At 36.5% G+C, this 21073-nt stretch overlaps 7 protein-coding genes and 1 pseudogene across 14 annotated transcripts; all 8 read left to right on the forward strand.

The window, feature by feature from the left end:
* The first annotated feature begins 81 nt into the window (after positions 1-81).
* LOC132790621 (retinol dehydrogenase 13) lies at positions 82-1895 on the forward strand. Its single transcript, XM_060799217.1, has 6 exons — positions 82-183; positions 400-655; positions 723-986; positions 1051-1207; positions 1266-1525; positions 1587-1895. Exons 2-6 carry the CDS (start codon positions 570-572, stop codon positions 1870-1872), a joined length of 1053 nt encoding a protein of 350 aa, XP_060655200.1. The 5' UTR covers positions 82-183; positions 400-569; the 3' UTR covers positions 1873-1895.
* On the forward strand, positions 98-9044 carry LOC132790623 (retinol dehydrogenase 13-like). Of its 5 annotated transcripts, none has more exons than XM_060799221.1 (5): positions 98-183; positions 2684-2947; positions 3031-3187; positions 3253-3512; positions 3576-4026. In XM_060799221.1, exons 1-5 carry the CDS (start codon positions 104-106, stop codon positions 3790-3792), a joined length of 978 nt encoding a protein of 325 aa, XP_060655204.1. In that variant the 5' UTR covers positions 98-103; the 3' UTR covers positions 3793-4026. The 5 variants fall into 5 exon arrangements, with proteins under 5 accessions (XP_060655204.1, XP_060655205.1, XP_060655206.1 ...); XM_060799222.1 differs by lacking the exons at positions 2684-2947; positions 3031-3187; positions 3253-3512; positions 3576-4026 and adding exons at positions 7617-7880; positions 8171-8327; positions 8399-8658; positions 8722-9044 and having other exon boundaries at positions 104-183; XM_060799223.1 differs by lacking the exon at positions 98-183 and adding an exon at positions 1701-1837.
* LOC132790626 (retinol dehydrogenase 13-like) lies at positions 4884-6345 on the forward strand. The gene is made up of 5 exons (XM_060799228.1): positions 4884-5182; positions 5252-5515; positions 5778-5907; positions 5975-6136; positions 6200-6345. Exons 1-5 carry the CDS (start codon positions 5103-5105, stop codon positions 6242-6244), a joined length of 681 nt encoding a protein of 226 aa, XP_060655211.1. The 5' UTR covers positions 4884-5102; the 3' UTR covers positions 6245-6345.
* A 50-nt stretch (positions 9045-9094) lies between the features above and the next one.
* Positions 9095-11025, forward strand: LOC132790622 (retinol dehydrogenase 13-like). 2 transcript variants are annotated; one of them, XR_009632816.1, is made up of 6 exons: positions 9095-9282; positions 9338-9601; positions 9667-9823; positions 9893-10152; positions 10220-10795; positions 10873-11025. XR_009632816.1 is itself a non-coding variant. In XM_060799218.1 (5 exons), the coding sequence occupies exons 1-5, from the start codon at positions 9206-9208 to the stop codon at positions 10440-10442; spliced, it is 981 nt and encodes a 326-aa protein (XP_060655201.1). In that variant the 5' UTR covers positions 9095-9205; the 3' UTR covers positions 10443-11025. The 2 variants fall into 2 exon arrangements, 1 of the variants encoding a protein (XP_060655201.1); XM_060799218.1 differs by having other exon boundaries at positions 10220-11025.
* A 790-nt stretch (positions 11026-11815) lies between these two features.
* Positions 11816-13263, forward strand: LOC132792823 (retinol dehydrogenase 14-like). Of its 2 annotated transcripts, XM_060802319.1 has the most exons (5): positions 11816-11959; positions 12024-12283; positions 12349-12505; positions 12566-12825; positions 12882-13263. In XM_060802319.1, the coding sequence occupies exons 1-5, from the start codon at positions 11879-11881 to the stop codon at positions 13093-13095; spliced, it is 972 nt and encodes a 323-aa protein (XP_060658302.1). In that variant the 5' UTR covers positions 11816-11878; the 3' UTR covers positions 13096-13263. The 2 variants fall into 2 exon arrangements, with proteins under 2 accessions (XP_060658302.1, XP_060658301.1); XM_060802318.1 differs by having other exon boundaries at positions 11816-12283; positions 12882-13259.
* Positions 13264-13471: 208 nt separating this feature from the next.
* On the forward strand, positions 13472-15419 carry LOC132792825 (retinol dehydrogenase 14-like; annotated as a pseudogene).
* A 1071-nt stretch (positions 15420-16490) lies between these two features.
* LOC132790624 (retinol dehydrogenase 13-like) lies at positions 16491-17757 on the forward strand. Of its 2 annotated transcripts, XM_060799226.1 has the most exons (5): positions 16491-16620; positions 16685-16944; positions 17010-17166; positions 17227-17486; positions 17544-17757. In XM_060799226.1, the coding sequence occupies exons 1-5, from the start codon at positions 16537-16539 to the stop codon at positions 17755-17757; spliced, it is 975 nt and encodes a 324-aa protein (XP_060655209.1). In that variant the 5' UTR covers positions 16491-16536. The 2 variants fall into 2 exon arrangements, with proteins under 2 accessions (XP_060655209.1, XP_060655207.1); XM_060799224.1 differs by having other exon boundaries at positions 16491-16944.
* Positions 17758-19013: 1256 nt separating this feature from the next.
* LOC132792320 (uncharacterized) lies at positions 19014-20346 on the forward strand. The gene is made up of 4 exons (XM_060801626.1): positions 19014-19222; positions 19285-19452; positions 19525-19776; positions 19847-20346. The coding sequence occupies exons 1-3, from the start codon at positions 19070-19072 to the stop codon at positions 19672-19674; spliced, it is 471 nt and encodes a 156-aa protein (XP_060657609.1). The 5' UTR covers positions 19014-19069; the 3' UTR covers positions 19675-19776; positions 19847-20346.
* The last annotated feature ends 727 nt before the right edge of the window (positions 20347-21073 follow it).

Here is a 21073-nt window from a genome sequence, read left to right on the forward strand (position 1 = left end):
TTAAATTTATTTTTACTTACCACAATCGCCCTGTGCTCTGCTTGTACAAAGAAGCACAGCTTAAAATTTTGTTATTAAAATTATTGCAAAACTCGCGTTTAAAATGTGTATAAATACAAACGGATTCATAGGTTCACTTTTAGATTGCCCTCTGGTTATGGGAATAGCAGTCTATTTGTTAAAGTAAGTAAATTGAATGGAATTAAATTGCATTCTTGACAGTTAAACAACCCTGGCTGCAATGCCCAGTATTTTGATTGTAGACAGAGTACACACAGTTAACAGTATATTTCCCACAATATATATTTCAAATTTAGAAAATAACTGTATAGTATAATTAAACACAAACATAACTTTGTAACATACGCTTTGGTTCCTTTTATTCACATAACTGTTAAGCAATGAGCCTGCGACCTGGATATTTTGATGTGAACACCAAATGCATCGGGTTCGAGTTGTACAGGGTATTTGCGGCACGACTACCCTAGATTAACGTGATCTACATTCGTTCGCTACTGCGCGTAGTTTTGGAATTCTCGTGTTTACTTTTATTTGGCAAGTGCATAGTAATGACGGTATTCGCGTTCCTCAAAAGCCGCCCATTATTTTGGCTAAGTGTCACGGGTACTGCGGTGGGCGGTGCTTGCTTTGTAAAGTAAGTTACAATATATTTTCTTATCATTATAATTGATGAAAATAACAAAGGTGATTGTGTTCTGCAGAGATCTTATGCAAGGCGGCCAGTTCACAAAAAACTCAGATGAAACGTGCAAAATTGTAATTGTAACTGGTTCAAATACGGGAATAGGCAAGGAGACGGTGCGGGAGCTGGCACGAAGAGGAGCCACTGTTTATATGGCATGTCGGGATTTGGAAAAGTGCGAGGAGGCACGGCAGGAGATCGTGCTGGAGACGCAAAACAAATATGTTTATTGCCGGCAATGTGATTTGGCTTCAATGGACTCGATTAGGAATTTTGTGGCCGCGTAAGTTGATTGATCAGTTAAATTACATAGTTGTATTTATTTATGTGACGATTGCTATTGATAGGTTTAAACGAGAACAGAAGAAACTGGACATACTTATCAACAATGCGGGCGTAATGCGCTGTCCACGATCTCTTACCAAAGATGGCTTCGAAATGCAGATAGGAGTTAATCATTTAGGTCACTTTCTACTCACCAACTTGATGCTGGATCTGCTAAAGGTTCGTGATGATTATTGAATATATAGACTATTCGGTGTAACCTCTTGCAACCTTTTAGAAATCGAGACCCAGCAGAATCGTCGTTGTTTCCAGCTTAGCGCATACGCGAGGAGAAATAAATATAGGCGATTTGAACAGTGAACTGTCCTATGACGAGGGCAAAGCTTACAGTCAGAGCAAGTTAGCCAATGTATTGTTTACACAAGAATTGGCCAAACGCTTGGATGGAACAGGCGTGACTGTGAATGCCTTGCACCCGGGCATCGTTGACACGGAGCTCTTTAGGCACATGGGATTCTTTACCAATTTCTTTGCAGGGTTTGTGCTTAATTCTGAGGATATGCGATTATACAATCTATTACATTTTTTTCTATTGCAGCTTATTTGTTAAGCCTTTGTTTTGGCCGTTCGTAAAAACGCCAAAGAGTGGAGCACAAACAAGTTTGTATGTTGCACTTGATCCTGAGTTAGCATCCGTATCTGGCAAATATTTCAGCGATTGCCAAATTACGGAAGCAGCTCCTGCGGCGCAGGATGTCACCATTGCCAAATGGCTGTGGGCTGTCAGCGAAAAGTGGACGCGATCTGAAGTGATAGATATAAATAAGGATTCAATTTCGTCCTCAGATGGTAAGGATTCAAATTCCTCCTCGAAGACAACGTAATAAACAATTCGCATTTTAAAACTTCCAAACTATTGAATTTTTTTTGATGGTGTTGTGGTAACATTGGTGTAAAAATACTGAAAAGTACTATGAACACTATTTTGGTATATTCGAGTTCACATTTATACACAGACAAAAGAACCGTTACGTGTTTTACGATCTTGAATTCAACATATGCTGGTTTCTCTTTAACAGAAATCCGTTCACTTGCAGATATTTTATCAAAACATACAAAAGACATGCAATTTATAATGTCGCACTTTTTATTAGTTGCTTGGCAACGAGCCAGTATTAAGTGTAACCAGATAGTACTTCTTGGGATTTCTGTATTAAATTGTTCTGTAAAACGTATTTTTCAGAAGATTGATGTGTGGTTACACAGCGATATCGCAAGTGTTAAATATAAAGTAGCTTTTGTTAAGAAAGCTCTTGATTGTATTTAAAATAGACATCGATAGTTAGTTAGCCATCGATGTTTTAATACTTTTATTCTACCGGTGACAGACAGAATACAGACAGACAGTTATCAGTTCGTTCTGGATAGTTCTGCCGGCAATTGTTTGGTCATTGTGATTTCATCACTTACTATTTGCGTGACTTTCAACATAATTAGCACCGTTGTATTTGTACAAGTCATATTTGAATAACTTAAAAAAGTTTTGCAAAATGTGCACTTTTATGAACTGTTTGGTGTGTCCTTGTGTTCTATGGCCTGTACTTGGTGCCGCTGCAATTTATTTTCTCAGGTGCAACAGCTAAATTTAAAACCAACTGTGGTTCAGCTAATCGAGTTTTATAATTTATACTTCAGGCAATACATGCAAGGCGGACAATTCGAAAAACAAACCGATGAAACGGGAAAAGTTGTAATTGTAACCGGTTCGAATACTGGTATTGGCAAGGAGACTGTCTTGGAACTGGCACGTCGAGGAGCCACTGTTTATATGGCTTGCAGGGATAAAAAGAGAACGGATCAAGCTCGTCTGGAAATAATTAGGGAAACCAACAACCAGAACATTTTCTTCCGTGAACTCGACTTGGCTTCTCTGGATTCCATTCGTAAATTTGTCACGGGGTGAGCATCTTTTTTTCTTTTTCTTTTTAGTCTTCAAAACTATCTAACTTGTATAAACAAACTATAATTTCTTTATTATTCAGCTTCAAGGGCGAACAGGACAAACTACACATTCTCATCAACAATGCTGGTGTGATGCGTTGTCCCCGAATGCTAACCAAAGATGGCTTCGAAATGCAGCTGGGCGTCAACCACATTGGTCACTTCCTCCTGACAAACTTATTGCTCGATGTGCTGAAGGTTAGCACTTAACAGATATATGTGCATATATTGTGATATCATAATTCATTCCAATTTATTTACAGAAATCGGCACCCAGTCGAATTGTCAATGTGTCCAGCTTGGCTCACACTCGCGGCGCAATTAATATTAATGACTTAAACAGCGAGAAGTCTTATGATGAGGGAAGTGCCTACAGCCAGAGCAAACTGGCCAACGTATTGTTCACTCGCGAGCTGGCCAAACGCTTGGAAGGAACAGGCGTGACTGTCAATGCTCTGCATCCTGGTGTGGTCAACACTGAACTTGGCAGACACATGAAGATCTTCAATACCTTTTTCGGCCGGTTAGTTGTATTATAAAATGATTTATATTAGTCCAATTACTTAATAGTATTTCCTGCATTTAGCTTTATTCTCAAAGGTTTGCTGTGGCCACTACTGAAGACACCCAAGAGTGGCGCTCAAACCACTTTGTATGCGGCTATCGATCCAGAATTGAACGGAGTATCTGGACTGTACTTTAGCGATTGCAAACCAAAGAAAATGGCGCCTGCTGCCTTCGATGAAAAGACTGGCAAACTCCTCTGGGAGGAGAGTGAGAAGTGGACCCATTCTAAATTCTAGTTTAATGTTTTATTAAATTCAATTATAATTTATATCGACTTATGTATATATGTATATTATGCACATCATTATTGTATTCCAAATTATACGCACCGCAAACATACTTTTTTGTTGATTACTCATTTACTAATTGAGTCTATTACTTGTTTGGCCGATAATGCAAGCCCTTGGAGTTTATTCTTGGAAATACACCCAAGGTGGTAAGTTTACAAATAAAACAGATGCAACCGATAAGATTGTGATTGTAACTGGTTTAAATAAGCGAATTGGCAAGGAGACCAACATCGAACTGGCACGTCGTGAAGCTACTGCCTACGTGGCATTCAGGGATAAAAACAGATTAGAGCAAGATCTATGGAAGATTCTCAAAGAAACCAGAGAATGAATTCTTTCGCGAACTCGATTTGGTTTCCTTGTATTCCGTTGGAAAATTTGTGATTGTAATAAAACTATGGCTTAATAAACCATGCAATATAATTAGGATCAAGGCAGATCGGAACAGACAGGATATTCTCATCAACAGTTCTCTAAGTGACTTTTAATTAACCAACTCTGTACTGGACTTACTTAAGGTAAACACATACATATTTAACAATTCCTTAACAAAGCTTGTTAAGGATTCTAATTCTTCCTCAAAGACAACGTAATAAACAGTTCGCATCTTAACACCTTCAAACTATTTCGTTTTCGCTGAAGGGTGTTGTTTGGTTAAGAAGTAGCCGCCAAAAGAACAATGACAAATATAAATTTAAAGAGATTGTTCAGCGATATGTGTTTTATTTGCTATTAATATCGATACACAAAGCTTTATAGCTCAACAGGTGTTGTGGTAACATTGGTATAAAAACACTGAAAAGTACTATGCATATTATTTCAGTATTTTCTAGCTTCCCCATTACATGCACACGAAAAAGCCGTTACAAGTTTTACGATCTTTAATAATTCGAGTTTCTCTCTTACAGGAATCACTTCACTGGCAGATATTTTGTGAAAAACATGCAAAATAATCTTAGATTTTAAAATGTCGCGTTTTTTTTTTAATTTGTTGTAAATGAACACGTATATATTGTTAAGTGTAACCAAATAGCACTTCTTGGCATTTCTGGATTACATTATTCTGTAAAAACGTATTCAATCAGTATACAATATTCAGTCGACTTAGTCCAATATTGGGCGTTCCAAGCAATTGCTCGGTCATCGTGATTTCATCATTTACTACATATATGTATGCGTGACTCTCAAAATAATTAGCACCGTAGTATTTATACAAGTCGTATTTAAATAACTAAATAAAGTGCAACTTATCCAAAATGTGCACCTTTATCAACTTTTTGTTGTCTCCTTGTGTTCTATGGCCTGTACTTGGTGCCGCTGCAATTTATTTCCTAAGGTGCAAACATAAACTAAATTTAATACCAACTGTTGCTCATTTAATCGATTTTTGTAATTTATATTTCAGGCAATACATGCAAGGCGGACAATTCGAAAAGCAAACCAATGAAACGGGAAAAGTTGTAATTGTAATCGGTTCCAATACGGGAATCGGAAAGGAAACGGTCTTGGAGCTGGCACGTCGAGGGGCCACTGTTTATATGGCTTGCAGGGATAAAATGGGAACGGATCAGGTTCGTCTGGAAATAATTAGGGAAACCAACAACCAAAACATTTTGTTCCGTGAACTCGACTTGGCTTCTATGGATTCCATTCGCAAATTTGTCACGGGGTGAGCAACTGTTTGTTTTTTTTTATTATTATTAATAGCGCAAATTACTAACGCTTGCATATTATACCCTTTTGTTTTAAATTCTATTAAAATTTTCTGGGTGATTTCTTATTCGAAGTGTCTACTGTAAATGCAGTTACAAAATATATAAAACAAACATACATATGTAGATAAAGAATGCAATAGATTTATTTTTAACATAATTTTATTTTATAAAGTGCCCAAAACGAAACTATCATGACTTAATTTTTTTACTTTTCAGTTTCAAGGGCGAACAGGACAAACTACACATTCTCATCAACACGCTTACCGAAGATGGCTTCAAAATGCAGCGGTTCTTCAACCACATTGCTCATTTCGTCCTGACAGGCTTATTGCTCGATGTGCTGAAGGTTAGTCCTTTACACAGATATATGTGCATATATTGTGATATCATAATTCATTGCAATTTATTTACAGAAATCGGCACCCAGTCGAATTGTCAACGTGACCAGCTTTGCTCACAATCATGGCACATCTCATATTAATGATGATGATTGGATGTCCGAAAACTTGAAAGAAGCAGGCGTGACTGTCAACTATATCCATCCTGATGAATTTCCTCAAAAACTTTTTCTAATGGTTAGTTGTATTATAAATTCACTTTGATTAATCCAATAACTTAAGAGTATCTATTGTATTTAGCTTGGTTATAACATGTTTTCTGTGGGCAATACTGAAGACACCTAAAAGAGGCGCCCAAACTACTTTGTATGCCGCTCTTGATCCCGAATTGAACGGAGTAACTGAAACCGATAAGATTGTGATTGTAACTAGTTTAAATAAGCGAATTGGCAAGGAGACTAACATCGATTAGAGCAAGTTCTATGAAAGATTATCAAAGAATCAATTCTTTCGCGAACTCAATTTGGAAAATTTGTGATTGCAATATAACTAATGCTTAATAAACCATGCAATATAATTAGGATCAAAAGGCAGAGCAGAACAGACAGGATATTCTCATCATCAATTCTCTAAGGATAGCTTTTAGTACAAGTGGGCGTCAACAATATGGATGACTTTTAATTAACCAACTCTTTACTGGACTTGTTTAATAATTCAAGTGCCTTAACAAAGCCTGGTAAGGATTCTAATTCTTCCTCAAAGACAACGTAATAAACAATTCCCATTTTAGCACTTTCAAACTATTGCGTTCTCGTTGAAGGGTGTTGTTTGGTTAAGAAGTAGCCGCCAAAGGAACAATGACAAACGTAAATTTAAAGAGATTGGACAGCGCTATTAAATCAACTTTCGTGTATTTCATTTGCTATTATATCGATGCACAAAGCTTTATAGCTCAACAGGTGTTGTGGTTACACTGAAAAATACTGTGCATATTATTTCAGTATTTTCTAGCTTCCCCATTCATATGCAGATGAAAACGCCGCTACATGTTTTACGCTCTCGAAGAATTCGAGTTTCTCTTTTATAGGAATCACTTCACTGGCAGATATTTCGTGAAAAACATGCAAAATAATCTTGGATTTTAAAATGTCGCGTTTTTTTTAATTGTTTGTAAATTAACACGTATATATTGTTAAGTGTAACCAGATATCACTTATTGGCATTTTTGTATTAAATTATTCTGTAAAAACGTATTTTTCAGAATTTGGCGTGGGGTTACACCCCAATGCCATAGGTGTTAAATATATGTATAACAGTTTTATTTAAGAAATCTCTTGTTTGTATTTTAAACTAATATCGATAGTTCCCAACGATGTTTCGTTACTTATATTCTACCGGCGACAATCAGTACACAATATTCGGTCGACTTATCAGTCCGTTATTGGGCGTTCCACTGGCAATTGTTTGGTCATCGTGATTTCATCATTTACTATTTGCGTCACTCTAAACATAATTAGCACCGGTGTATTTATACAAGTTATATTTAAATAAAGTGCAACTTATCCAAAATGTGCACCTTTATCAATTGTTTGTTGTCTCCTTGTGTTCTATGGCCTGCACTTGGTGCCGCTGCAATTTATTTCCTAAGGTGCAAACAGCAGCTAAATTTAATACCAACTGTTACTCATTTAATCGATTTATGTAATTTATATTTCAGGCAATACATGCAAGGCGGACAATTCGAAAAGCAAACCGATGAAACGGGAAAAGTTGTTATTGTAACCGGTTCGAATACGGGAATCGGAAAGGAAACGGTCTTGGAGCTGGCACGCCGAGGAGCCACTGTTTATATGGCTTGCAGGGATAAGAAGAGAACGGATCAAGCTCGTCTGGAAATAATTAGGGAAACCAACAACCAGAACATTTTCTTCCGTGAACTCGACTTGGCTTCTCTGGATTCCATTCGCAAATTTGTCACGGGGTGAGCAACTGTTTGTTTGTTTTTTATTATTATTAATAATGCAAATTACTAAAGCAAATAGTTAAAGTCAATGCAGTAGACGCTTGCATATTCTACCCATTTGTTTTAAATTCAATTAAAATTTTCTGGGTGATTTCTTATTCGAAGTGTCTACTGTAAATGCAGTTACAAAATAGACAAAACAAACATACATATGTGGATAAAGAATGCAATAGATTTATTTTTAACTTAATTTTATGTTATATAGTGCGCAAAATGAAACTATCATGACTTAATATTTTACTTTTCAGTTTCAAGGGCGAACAGGACAAACTACACATTCTCATCAACAATGCGGGTGTGATGCGTTGTCCCCGAACGCTTACCAAAGATGGCTTCGAAATGCAGCTGGGCGTCAACCACATTGGTCACTTCCTCCTGACAAACTTATTGCTCGATGTGCTGAAGGTTAGCCCTTAACACAGATATATGTATGTGCATATATTGTGATATCCTAATTAATCCCAATTTATTTTCAGAAATCGGCACCCAGTCGAATAGTCAATGTGTCCAGCTTGGCTCACAATCATGGCACAATTAATATTAATGACTTAAACAGTGAGAAATCCTATGATGAAGGAAAAGCTTACTGCCAGAGCAAGTTGGCCAACATATTTTTCACTCGCGAGTTGGCCAAACGCTTAGAAGGAACAGGCGTGACTGTCAACGCTATCCATCCTGGTATGGTCAACACTGAGCTTGGCAGACACATGAAGATCCTCAAAAACTTTTTCGGACGGTTAGTTGTATTATAAATTTACTTTTATTAATCCAATAACTTAAGAGTATCTATTGTATTTAGATTGGTTATAACATGTTTGTTGTGGCCAATACTGAAGACACCTAAAAGTGGCGCCCAAACTACTTTGTATGCCGCTCTCGATCCCGAATTGAACGGAGTAACTGGGCTGTACTTTAGCGATTGCAAACCGAAGAAAGTGGCGCCCGCTGCCTTTGATGAAGAGACTGGAAAGCTCCTCTGGGAGGAGAGTGAGAAGTGGACCCGTACCAAATTTTAGATTAAGAGTTTGTGGTTATTAAATTATGAATATCATCTTAGAAATACGCATATGTATATTGTACAAAACTTTACTGTATTCCTAAAATATACGCACCGCAAAGATACTTATTTGTAGATTACTCATTTCGCTGTGAGAATGCTGATTGTGCTGATTTATCATCATGACGTCGAATTTTAGTTAAACAAGTGCATTTGAAATTGGTTATAAGGCTCGAAGTGTTTCGTTATTGCCACAGTTTATGACGACAACTCGACCAGCACAAACATGTGCTCCATTGATTGCTTATTGAGTCCATTAATTGTTTGGCCGGTAATGCTTGCCCTTGGAATTTACTTTTTGAGGTAAGAATATGAGATCTCTATAAATATCGAAATGTAATTCAGTTGTATACTTTAGAAAATACACCCAAGGTGGTCAGTTTACAAAGAAAACAGATGAAACCGGGAAGGTTGTGATTGTAACCGGTTCGAATACGGGAATTGGCAAGGAGACTGTCCTTGAACTGGCACGTCGAGGTGCTACTGTCTATATGGCATGCAGAGATAAGAAGAGAACAGAGCAAGCTCGATTGGAGATTATTAGAGAAACCAATAATCAGAATGTTTTCTTCCGTGAATTGGACTTGTCATCTCTTGATTCCGTTCGGAACTTTGTGACTGGGTAAGTCGAATCTTAATAAATTTTATTGAAAAGCAGATATTAAAAGAATCATCTAATACAATCAGGTTTAAAGCTGAACAGAACAGACTGGATATTCTCATTAACAATGCAGGAGTAATGCGTTGTCCACGCTCACTGACCAAGGATGGCTTTGAACTACAATTGGGCGTCAATCATATGGGCCACTTTTTGTTAACCAACTCTCTACTGGACTTGCTTAAGGTAAAACCATCCTTGGCATAGCTTTAAGTTTAAACGTCAAATATTATATTCAATAAAATTCTCCAACAGAAATCGTCGCCTAGTCGCGTGGTCATCGTGTCCAGCAGAGCACACACTCGAGGCACAATCAATGTGGATGATTTAAACAGCGAGAAATCCTACGATGAAAAGAGCGCCTACAATCAAAGCAAGTTGGCCAACGTGTTGTATACCCGTGAATTGGCCAGACGCTTGGAGGGAACGGGTGTGACTGTCAACTGCCTGCATCCAGGTCAAGTCAACACAGAAATCAGTAGACATATGCCATTTTTCCAAACATTTTTTGGACGGTAAGTTAAACATTAGTCATTTGGAAGCTCAAGGATTACCTCTGACTTTATATTTAAATGTTTGTAGCATTGTGTTAAGCCTTTTGATATGGTTGTATGTCAAGACACCAAAGAGTGGCGCCCAAACTACTTTGTATGCTGCTCTGGATCCAGATTTGAATGGCGTAACTGGACTGTACTTTAGTGATTGCAAACCAAAGCAGGTGGCACCCGCTGCTCTAGATGCGAATACTGCCAAATTTCTTTGGGAGGAGAGCGAGAAATGGACTAAAGCACCTAAACTGTATTAGTTGCTTCATAGTTTTCTTAAAAGAATTCAAGAAAGCATTGAATAAGTTATCTATATATTGTCAAACATATATTGTATATGAACTGATTCTAATAAACTATTGAAACATTAGTTGAATATGTTCTAAACTTATTACGTGGTATGTATCGAAACCATCACCATGACTGTGCACTGCCGTTTGACTCATAAATTGTTGCTCGATGTTTGCGAGTCGTTTCCCGAAAATTATCTGCGTTGTCCAGTGGGTGTTTGAAGAGCTTTGATAGGGGAGCCTATTAAAAGATAGAACAAAAATAATCTACGACAAGAATGGAACAGGCATTTATTAATAATTTTTGAGGAGACGAACAATTAGTATATTTTCATCTGCACTTTTCATGTGAATGGAACTCAACTCTCAAGTTTGTTTCTGATTTGACTGTCGTTACTAGATACAACCTAATGGATGTGTCAATTGCTGCAAAGGATGGGAAATCCGTAGGAAGAGAGCGAGAAATATATGACTGCCAAGCAGTGATATATCATTTTATTTCCAAATTATTATTTTGGTACTTAATTTTTATATCGTTAAGGTATTTAATTATATGCAGATATTCAATATTCAATATAAATACATTTGTATAAATTTGTTGACATTTGATTGATAATATACGAACTTGATAAATATATAGTATATTGAATATTCAACATTCACACATCTGAATCTATGAATGGAAATAATCTTGAGAATACTACTGACCTACAGCGCCAGTCATAATAATTTGATAACTTGTTCTCTATTTTTATACCCGCTACCCATAGGGTAGAAGGGTATTATAATTTTGTGCCGATCGGAAAAGTATGTAACAGGTAGAAGGAGGAATCTCCGACCCTATAAAGTATATATATTCTTGATCAGCGTCAACAGCCGAGACGATCTAGCCATGTCCGTCTGTCCGTATGAACACCTAGATCTCAGAGACTATAAGCGATAGAGCTATATTTTTTTGCCACGCCCACTTCCGCCCCGCAATTAAAAAAAATCGAATAACAAGCGTAATTTTAAAACTATATTCAATAACTACTAAAGTAGTTATGATTGCTGAAAATTTGGTAACGATCAGATAAAAATTGTCGAAGTTATTAAAGAAATACTTTTGTATGGGCAAAAACGCCTACTTACTAGGGGTCTTAGTTGCTTTGGCTGACAATCTGGTATATTGTGCCGTTTATGGTATATTTTGACGGCGGTACTATATCGATATACTCCAATTCAAGCAGCAATGCGAAATGTTTTTTTGTCAGCTTCTTCTTCTGATTCCCACGCGTGACAATATAGTCAGCATGACTATAAACTTTTATCAGTTGCCGCTTGCTATAAAAAGCGAATCGCTGCTCGGTATTTGAACAGTCTTTACTTGAATTTGGAATAGTCAACACCTCAACAAAAATCCCAAAATGTGCTGTTTAACAGATTGTCTGTGTTCGTGTTTTGTTTGGCCAGCTTTGATAGGAGTAGCTGCCTATTTGATCAGGAAAGTGAAAAGTTAAAAGTCATTTATAATTCAATTATAATTTAATGCGTACTGAATTTATTAGGCAGTACATGCAAGGTGGAAAGTTCGAGAAACAAACTGATGAAACCGGCAAGGTTGTGATTGTAACCGGTTCGAACACCGGCATTGGCAAGGAAACGGTCCTGGAATTGGCACGCCGGGGAGCCACTGTCTATATGGCATGTCGGGATAAGTCGAGAGCGGAACAGGCTAGATTGGAGGTTATTAGGGAAACCAACAACCAGAACATTTTATTCCGCGAACTTGACTTGGCTTCTTTGGATTCCGTTCGCAAGTTTGTCGATGAGTAAGTCAAAATTGAATTAGTAAGAATTGGTGTCAGTTATTGGTAATGATCTAATATTATGTTAGGTTCAAGAAGGAACAAAGCAAACTGGATATTCTCATTAACAATGCAGGAATAGCGCATTGTCCCCGCATGTTGACAAAGGAGGGTTTCGAAATGCAACTGGGAGTCAACCATATGGGTCACTTTTTGCTAACCAATTTGCTGCTCGATCTACTAAAGGTAAGCTAGTTAAAAACTATGATGATATGCGTTTTTTTACATTTTTGTATTTTACCATAGAAATCTTCACCTAGCCGCATTGTGAACGTTTCTAGCTTGATACACTCTTACGGAACCATCAACTTTGATGATTTGAATAGTGAGAAGTCCTACAAGCCAGACACTGCCTACAGCCAGAGCAAATTGGCCAACATACTCTTTACTCGGGAGTTGGCCAAACGCTTGGAGGGAACTAATGTGACTGTTAATGCTCTGCATCCTGGTGTTGTTGAAACAGAACTGATGAGGCATGTGGCAATATTCAATAACCCCATTATTGGGTAAGTTACATTAAGTGGCTATTGTTAGGCAATTATTGATTATACATTGCTTACAGCTTCTTGGTGAGCCCATTAGTCTGGCTGATCTTCAAGACTGCCAAGCAAGGCGCACAAACCACGTTGTATGCTGCTTTGGATCCTGATTTGAATGGTGTAACTGGATTGTACTTCAGCGACTGCAAGCCTAAGGAAGTATCTGCTGCTGCGAAGGATGCGAACTCCGCCAATCGGTTGTGGGAGGAGAGCGAGAAGTGGACCAAAGCTAAATAGAGCAATAGAACTGTCTTATTTTTAAGAAAATGTTCTACAAACTTTGGACTAATTATTTAAATAAATGTATTTATTTCTTGTATATACCAAAAGTAAATTGTAAAAATTTACATTATGTGTCATAGTTTGTGAGTCTTAATTTGTGGTCAATAGCTGATAATAAGTATTACTAAATAAATACGAGAATAAAAAAACATGAAATTACTCATGTTAATCTATGAATGGCAATAACCTAACCATAGAATCCGCAAATTGATAATTTGCTTTACAGTCCGATTTTAATTTATGATGATCGCAAATCCATTATTAGTTGGTCACTCTTTCGGAATTTCGTCTCTTTTGTCGATAAGTCTCTGTTTTTGGCATCCAAAGGTCTATGATTTCATTTTCAAATGTTTTTTTTTGTTTGTAAATAATTGCAATTTGATATTCAAATCGACATAACGTGCCGAGCCAAAATCAACGGGCTTAACGTTGTTAGTACTATATGCTTTTTAAGGCTTAATGGAAAATGCTTAGCGACCTATTATTGGAATAACGATGGTCGGAGGAGCTTGTCGAGTGTTGAGCTTGGTAGCAGTTCTTATTGTGGTAATAGTAATTTGTGATGGACAAATGCCGAAATCACGATTTACCAATATTATGTGCAAGTCGTACAACAAAACCTTTGGCGAATTTGAAGCCTGTAAACTAAATGTGCTCGGCAGAGGCGTCATCGGTGTTCAGCTGCATCTCAAGTTATATATAGTACCGATCAACACTGTATCCGTTAGTAACTTACAAAGAGTGTTTAAATATTTTGTTCTAATATTGAATGTACTTTTCCTTAGTCCAACTTGAGTGTACTACGTCGATACAATGGATTCACGCCATTTATGTAAAACACCACACTTGACTTCTGCAAGTTTGCAAAACAGTCGAAGAAATTGTCCTTCGAGAAACTTGTTTTCGACGCTATTGCCACGAAATCTAATCTGAATCACACTTGCCCCTATACAGTGAGACTTGTATATCGCATGGATATATATTAATGGAGTATTTTCATTGTATATCATATATTTCCAATTTCAGCATGATATCATTGTGAATAATCTGGTGTTTAACGACAACTTCCTGCAGTCCTTGCCACTGCGACAAGGTGAATACATGATACAAATGTTATTTGGCTCCGACAACATCTGGAGAGTACAAGTCGATATCGTCATCTTAATAGAGGAGTGAATCTAGTCGAAGCTTCGTATTTATAATGGATAATAAAAAGATAAATTAATTTAAAAAAATGTATTTATACTTTAGAAAATACATCCAGGGTGGTCAGTTTAGAAAGAAAACAGATAGCCGTGATTGTAACCGGCTCGAATATGGGAATTGGTAAGGAGACTGTCCTTGAACTGGCACGTCGCGGAGCTACTGTCTATATGGTACAGTACTAACAGTAGCTCCGCGACTTTGTGACTGGGTAAATCGAATTAATAAATTTCAATGAACAGCAGATACTATAAGAATCTTCCTACGTAATTAGGTTCAAAGCTGAACAGAACAGACTGGATATTCTCATTAACAATGCAGGAGTAATGCGTTGTCAACGCTCACTGACTAAGGATGGGTTTGAACTACAATTGGGCGTCAATCATATGGGCCACTTTTTGTTAACCAACTCTCTACTGGATTTACTTAAGGTAAGCCCATATTTAGCGTAGCTTTAAGTTTAAACGTCAAATATTATATTCAATCAAATTCTCCAACAGAAATCGTCGTCTAGTCGCGTGGTCATCGTGTCCAGCAGAGCACACACTCGAGGCACAATCAATGTGGATGATTTGAACAGCGAGAAATCCTACGATGAAAAGAGCGCCTACAATCAAAGCAAGTTGGCCAACGTGTTGTATACCCGTGAATTGGCCAGACGCTTGGAGGGAACGGGTGTCAACTGCCTGCATCCAGGTCAAGTCAACACAGAAATCAGTAGACATATGCCATTTTTCCAAACATTTTTTGGACGGTAAGTTAAATATTAATAATTTGTAAGCTCAAGGACTACATTTGACTTTATATTTGAATGTTTTTAGCATTGTGTTAAGCCTTTTGATATGGTTGTATGTCAAGACACCAAAGAGTGGCGCCCAAACTACTTTGTATGCTGCTCTGGATCCAGATTTGAATGGCGTAACTGGACTGTACTTTAGTGATTGCAAACCAAAGCAGGTGGCACCCGCTGCTCTAGATGCGAATACTGCCAAATTTCTTTGGGAGGAGAGCGAGAAATGGACTAAAGCACCTAAACTGTATTAGTTGCTTCATAGTTTCACAGAGAATTTAATTCAAGAAAGCACTGTATAAGTTATCTATATATTGTCAAACATATATAATATTATTATATATATGAACTGATTCTAATAAACTATTGAAACATTAGTTGAATATGTTCTAAACTTATTACGTGGTATGTATCGAAACCAGCTCAATGACTATGCACTTCTATCTACTGCCGTTTGACTCATAAATTGTTGCTCGATGTTTGAAAGTCGTTCCCTGAAATCTGAACAAATTATCTGTATTGCCCGGCGGTTGTTTGAAGAGCTTTGATAGGGAGCCTATTAAAAGATAGAACAAATATAATCTACGACGAACAATCAGTATATTTTCATCTGCACTTTTCATGTGAATGGAACTCAACTCTCAAGTTTGTTTCTGATTTGACTGTCGTTACTAGATACAACCTAATGGATGTGTCAATTGCTGCAAAGGATGGGAAATCCGTAGGAAGAGAGCGAGAAATATATGATTGCCAAGCAGTGATATATCATTTGATGTCTACATTATTATTTTGTTACTTAATATTTATTTCGTTAAGGTATTTTATTTATATGCAGATATTCAATATTCAACATAAATAAGTTTGTATAAATTTGTTGTCATTTGATTGATAATATACGAACTTAATAAATATATAGTATACTGAATATTCAACATTCACATTAATGAATGGGAATAATCTTGCGAATACTACTGACCTACAGCGCCAGTCATAATAACTTGATAACTTGTTCTCTATTTTTAGATTAGCGTTTTACGCTCTCGATAAGATAAAGAGAGGTAGAGGCGCCGTTAAGGCTAATGATAGCAGATATAATAGAAGTTACTCCAGTTAACCGTATAATACTGATACTGGACACAAAGTATCTACTATATTTAGTCAATTAAGTTCTAGAATGTACTGCCAAATATGTATTGATTACACCATTTCAAGCAGCAATGCGAAATGCTTTTTTGTCAGCTTCTTCTTCCAATTCCCACGCGTGCCAATATCGCCAGCATGACTATAAACTTTTATCAGCTGCCGTTTGCCTCACAAATTGGTATAAAAGCCAGAACGCTACTCTGTATTTGAACAGTCTTTACTTGAATTTGGAATAGTCAACACCTCAAAAAAATCACAAAATGTGCTGTTTAACTGATTGTCTGTGTTCGTGTTTTGTTGTTTGGCCAGCTTTGATAGGAGTAGCTGCCTATTTGATCAGGAAAGTGAAAAGTTAAAAGTCATTTATAATTCAATTATAATTTAATGCGTACTGAATTTATTAGGCAGTACATGCAAGGTGGAAAGTTCGAGAAACAAACTGATGAAACCGGCAAGGTTGTGATTGTAACCGGTTCGAACACCGGCATTGGCAAGGAGACGGTCCTGGAATTGGCTCGCCGTGGAGCCACTGTCTATATGGCATGTCGGGATAAGTCGAGAGCAGAACAGGCTAGATTGGAGGTTATTAGGGAAACCAACAACCAGAACATTTTCTTCCGCGAACTTGATTTGGCTTCTTTGGATTCCGTTCGCAAGTTTGTCGATGAGTAAGTCAAAATTGAATTAGTAAGAATTGGTTTCAGTTATTGGCAATGATATCTTATTATATTAGGTTCAAGAAGGAGCAAAGCAAACTGGATATTCTCATTAACAATGCAGGAATAATGCATTGTCCCCGCATGTTGACAAAGGAAGGTTTCGAAATGCAACTGGGAGTCAACCATATGGGTCACTTTTTGCTAACCAATTTGCTGCTCGATCTGCTAAAGGTAAGTTAGTTAAAGACCATGATGATATGCGTTTTTTTACGTTTTTGTATTTTACCATAGAAATCTTCGCCTAGCCGCATTGTGAACGTTTCTAGCTTGGCGCACGTTAACGGAACTATCAACTTTGATGATTTGAACAGTGAGAAATCTTACTCGCCACGCAAGGCCTACGGCCAGAGCAAATTGGCCAACATACTCTTTACTCGGGAGTTGGCCAAACGCTTGGAGGGAACTAATGTGACTGTGAATGCTCTGCATCCTGGTGTTGTTGAAACAGAACTGATTAGGCATGTGCCGATATTCAATAACCCCATTTTTGGGTAAGTAACATTAAGTGACTATTGTTAGACAATGATTGATTAATACATTGCTTACAGCTTCCTTATAAGCCCATTAATCTGGCTGATCTTCAAGACTCCCAAGAATGGCGCACAAACCACATTGTATGCAGCTCTTGATCCTGATTTGAATGGTGTAACTGGATTGTACTTCAGCGACTGCAAGCCCAAGGAAGTATCTGCTGCTGCGAAGGATGCGAACGCCGCCAAGCGATTGTGGGAGGAGAGCGAGAAGTGGACCAAAGCTAAATAGAGCAATAGAACTGTCTTATTTTTAAGAAAATGTTCCACAAACTTTGACTTATTATTTAAATAAATGTATTTATTTCTTGTATATACCAAAAGTAAATTTTGAAAATTTGCATTATGTGTCATAATTTGTGATTCTTTATTTGTGGTCAGTGGGTGATAATAAGTATCACTTAATAAATACGAGAATAAAACAAGTAAGAAAGCTACAGGCGAGTGTACTCGACTGTGAGATACCAGCTACCCATTTTGAATAAAAGCAATATATTTTGCGGTATTATTCTCAAATTATACCGAATATACTGCAAAAATACTAAAAATATACCAAATGATATATGTGGTATATCGATATAGTACCGCGTTGAAAATATACCATAGACGGCTCAATATACCAGATTGTCATCCAAAGCAACTAAGACCCCTAGTAAGTATGCGTTTTTGCCCATACAAAAGTATTTCTTTAATAACTTTGACAATTTTTATCTGATCGCAACCAATTTTTCAGGAATCATAACTACTATAGTAATTATTGTATATACCACAAATTCATAACTCTCGCTTTAAAATTACGCTTGTTATTCGATTTTTTTGATTTTCGGGGGCGGAAGTGGGCGTGGCAAAAATTTGAAACAAACTTGATCTGCGTGCAAACATAACAAATGTCGAAAAAAAATTATAGCTCTATCTCTTATAGTCTCTGAGATCCAGTGTTTCATACGGAAATTGTGGAATTGTGGAAGTTTATTAAAGAAATACTTTTGTATGGGCAAAAACGCCTACTTACTAGGGGTCTGAGTTGCTTTGGGCGACAATCTGGCACATTGTGCCGTCTATGGTATATTTTGAATGGTGTACTATATCGATATACCAAACATACCATTTGGTATATTTTTAGTATTTTCGGTATATTTTGAAATGATACCGAAATATTTTGCCTTTATTAAAAATGGGTAGCGGGTATCTCACAGTCGAGCACACTCGACTGTAACTTTCTTACTTGTTTTATATAGCCATTGTCCAAATCAATTTCGTCTCTGCTTTTGGCATTTAACCAAAGGTCTATGATTTCATTTTGAAATGTTTTTTTTTTGTAAATAATTGCAATTTAATATTCAAATTGACGTGTCGGTCAATAGCCAAAATCAACGGGGTTTGACGTAGCACATACATACATACATATAGTACTAAGTGCTTTTTATGGATTAATGGAAAATGCTTAGCGACCTATTATTGGAATAACGATGGTTGGAGCATCTTGTCGAGTATTGAGCTTGGTAGCAGTTCTTATTGTGATAATAGTAATTTGTGATGGAAAAATGCCGAAATCACGATTTACCAATATTATTTGCAAGTCGTACAACAAAACCTTTGGCGAATTCGAAACCTGTAAACTAAATGTGCTCGGCAGAGGCGTCATCGGTGTTCAGCTGCATCTCAAGTTATATATAGTACCGATCAACACTGTATCCGTTAGTAACTTACAAAGAGTGTTTAAATATTTTGTTCTAATATTGAATGTACTTTTCCTTAGTCCAACTTGAGTGTACTACGTCGATACAATGGATTCAAGCCATTTATGTACAACACCACACTTGACTTCTGCAAGTTTGCAAAGCAATCGAAGAAATTGTCCTTCGAGAAACTTGTTCTCGACGCTATTGCCACCAAATCTAATCTGAATCACACTTGCCCCTATACAGTGAGAATTGTATATTGCATCGATATATATTAGTGGAGTATTTTCATGGTGGTCTTATATTTCCAATTTCAGCATGATATCATTGTGAATAATCTGGTGTTTAACGACAACTTCCTGCAGTCGTTGCCACTGCCACAAGGTGAATACAAGATACAAATGTTATTTGGCTCCGACAACATCTGGAGAGTGCAAGTGGACATCGTCATCTTAAGAGAGGAGTGAATCTAGTCGAATCATCGGATTTATAATCGATAATTCATTATAGTAGTCATTGCGTTGCTTCAGGCTATAAGATACAAATTAATTTTAAAAGATTTATTTTTGGTAAGAGAAAACTACTTATTACTAATATAACTTTAAATGGTCAAGCATTAATACAATTATTGGAAATTAGAGTTATTTTAGAAATTACTGAGCCGAATATAAGATATAGTCAATAGAGCTAATAACTAAACAGCTTTAAATCACTCATGGAATAGCAATGGATGCGACAGTTTGGAGCTTTTTAATTTTTGTCAGTTTTCAAAAGGCATTTGTACAAAATCTGGTTCAAGGCTTACCAATCTGAAGTGTGAATCCTACGATCTCGACATCAATACATGAAGATTTAATACAGTTTCATTTAGATCCACTGGAGCACATGCAGCCGTATAGTGTGTACAAACCATTTCCATATAACGATTTTTGTCAGGTACTCGCCCATCCCCTCAGAATATCTTTCCAATCCTTGGTGCTAATTTAAATTTATCATATTTCTGCATGACATCATAATGAAGGATTTAACATTCAATAATGATTTCTTTCAAACTCTGTCGATTTGCCACAAGCAAAAAATGGAAGTTTCAAGGGGAAGCATTTCTCTAGTACGAAAAATAAATTGAAATATCAACTACATATTTATCAATTTACAAATGGAGTTCAATAAAATCTACACTCCTCTTATCTTATTACAATTGTTGTGAAATTTGCAGAACGATTGTAAGAAATGATAATTTTTAAAGTTTATCATGTTACAGAATCTTATCTTCAAAATAAAAGATTTTTCTTGTTTATTTGTCTACTGTCTATTTGTCTAACACAGGCAAAGAAACTCTGCTGTCAATATAAAAATGTAGTTGATTCCTGTTTTTACTGATTAATAATTTTTCAAATGATATATATAAATATATATATATTATCAATAATACAATTATTGATATGAAAAGTAAAAATTTGTATGTATACAATGTGTTTTCAAATTTATTTGGCAAAATTTGACAATTTGCTTACAAAATTGTATCAAATAAAATAGTTTCACAAATTTGCAATGTACTCGATTTAAATGTACGCTTTCGTTTTGTTATGTTGTGCATTGTTTTTGGGTAGATTTGAATTGAGATTATTGTGCATAGCAATATGATAAAAATTGTATAAATTTCAATTTGTTCAGCAGCCGTACAATAAAAGTAATCAATTGGAAAAGAAAAACACTTTTAGTTATTGAATTTTGATGTACTCAAAATATTCATAAAAGAGTTGTATTACTCACATACATAAGTGTGTATGCCAGTATTGGATTAAACTCGTCTTTTAAGTTTTAAATGCGCTGCTGGTATGACTGTAAACTGCATGCATCCTGGTC

This window comes from Drosophila nasuta, chromosome 3, assembly GCF_023558535.2.
Source record: "Drosophila nasuta strain 15112-1781.00 chromosome 3, ASM2355853v1, whole genome shotgun sequence".
NCBI classification, from domain to species: domain Eukaryota; kingdom Metazoa; phylum Arthropoda; class Insecta; order Diptera; family Drosophilidae; genus Drosophila; species Drosophila nasuta.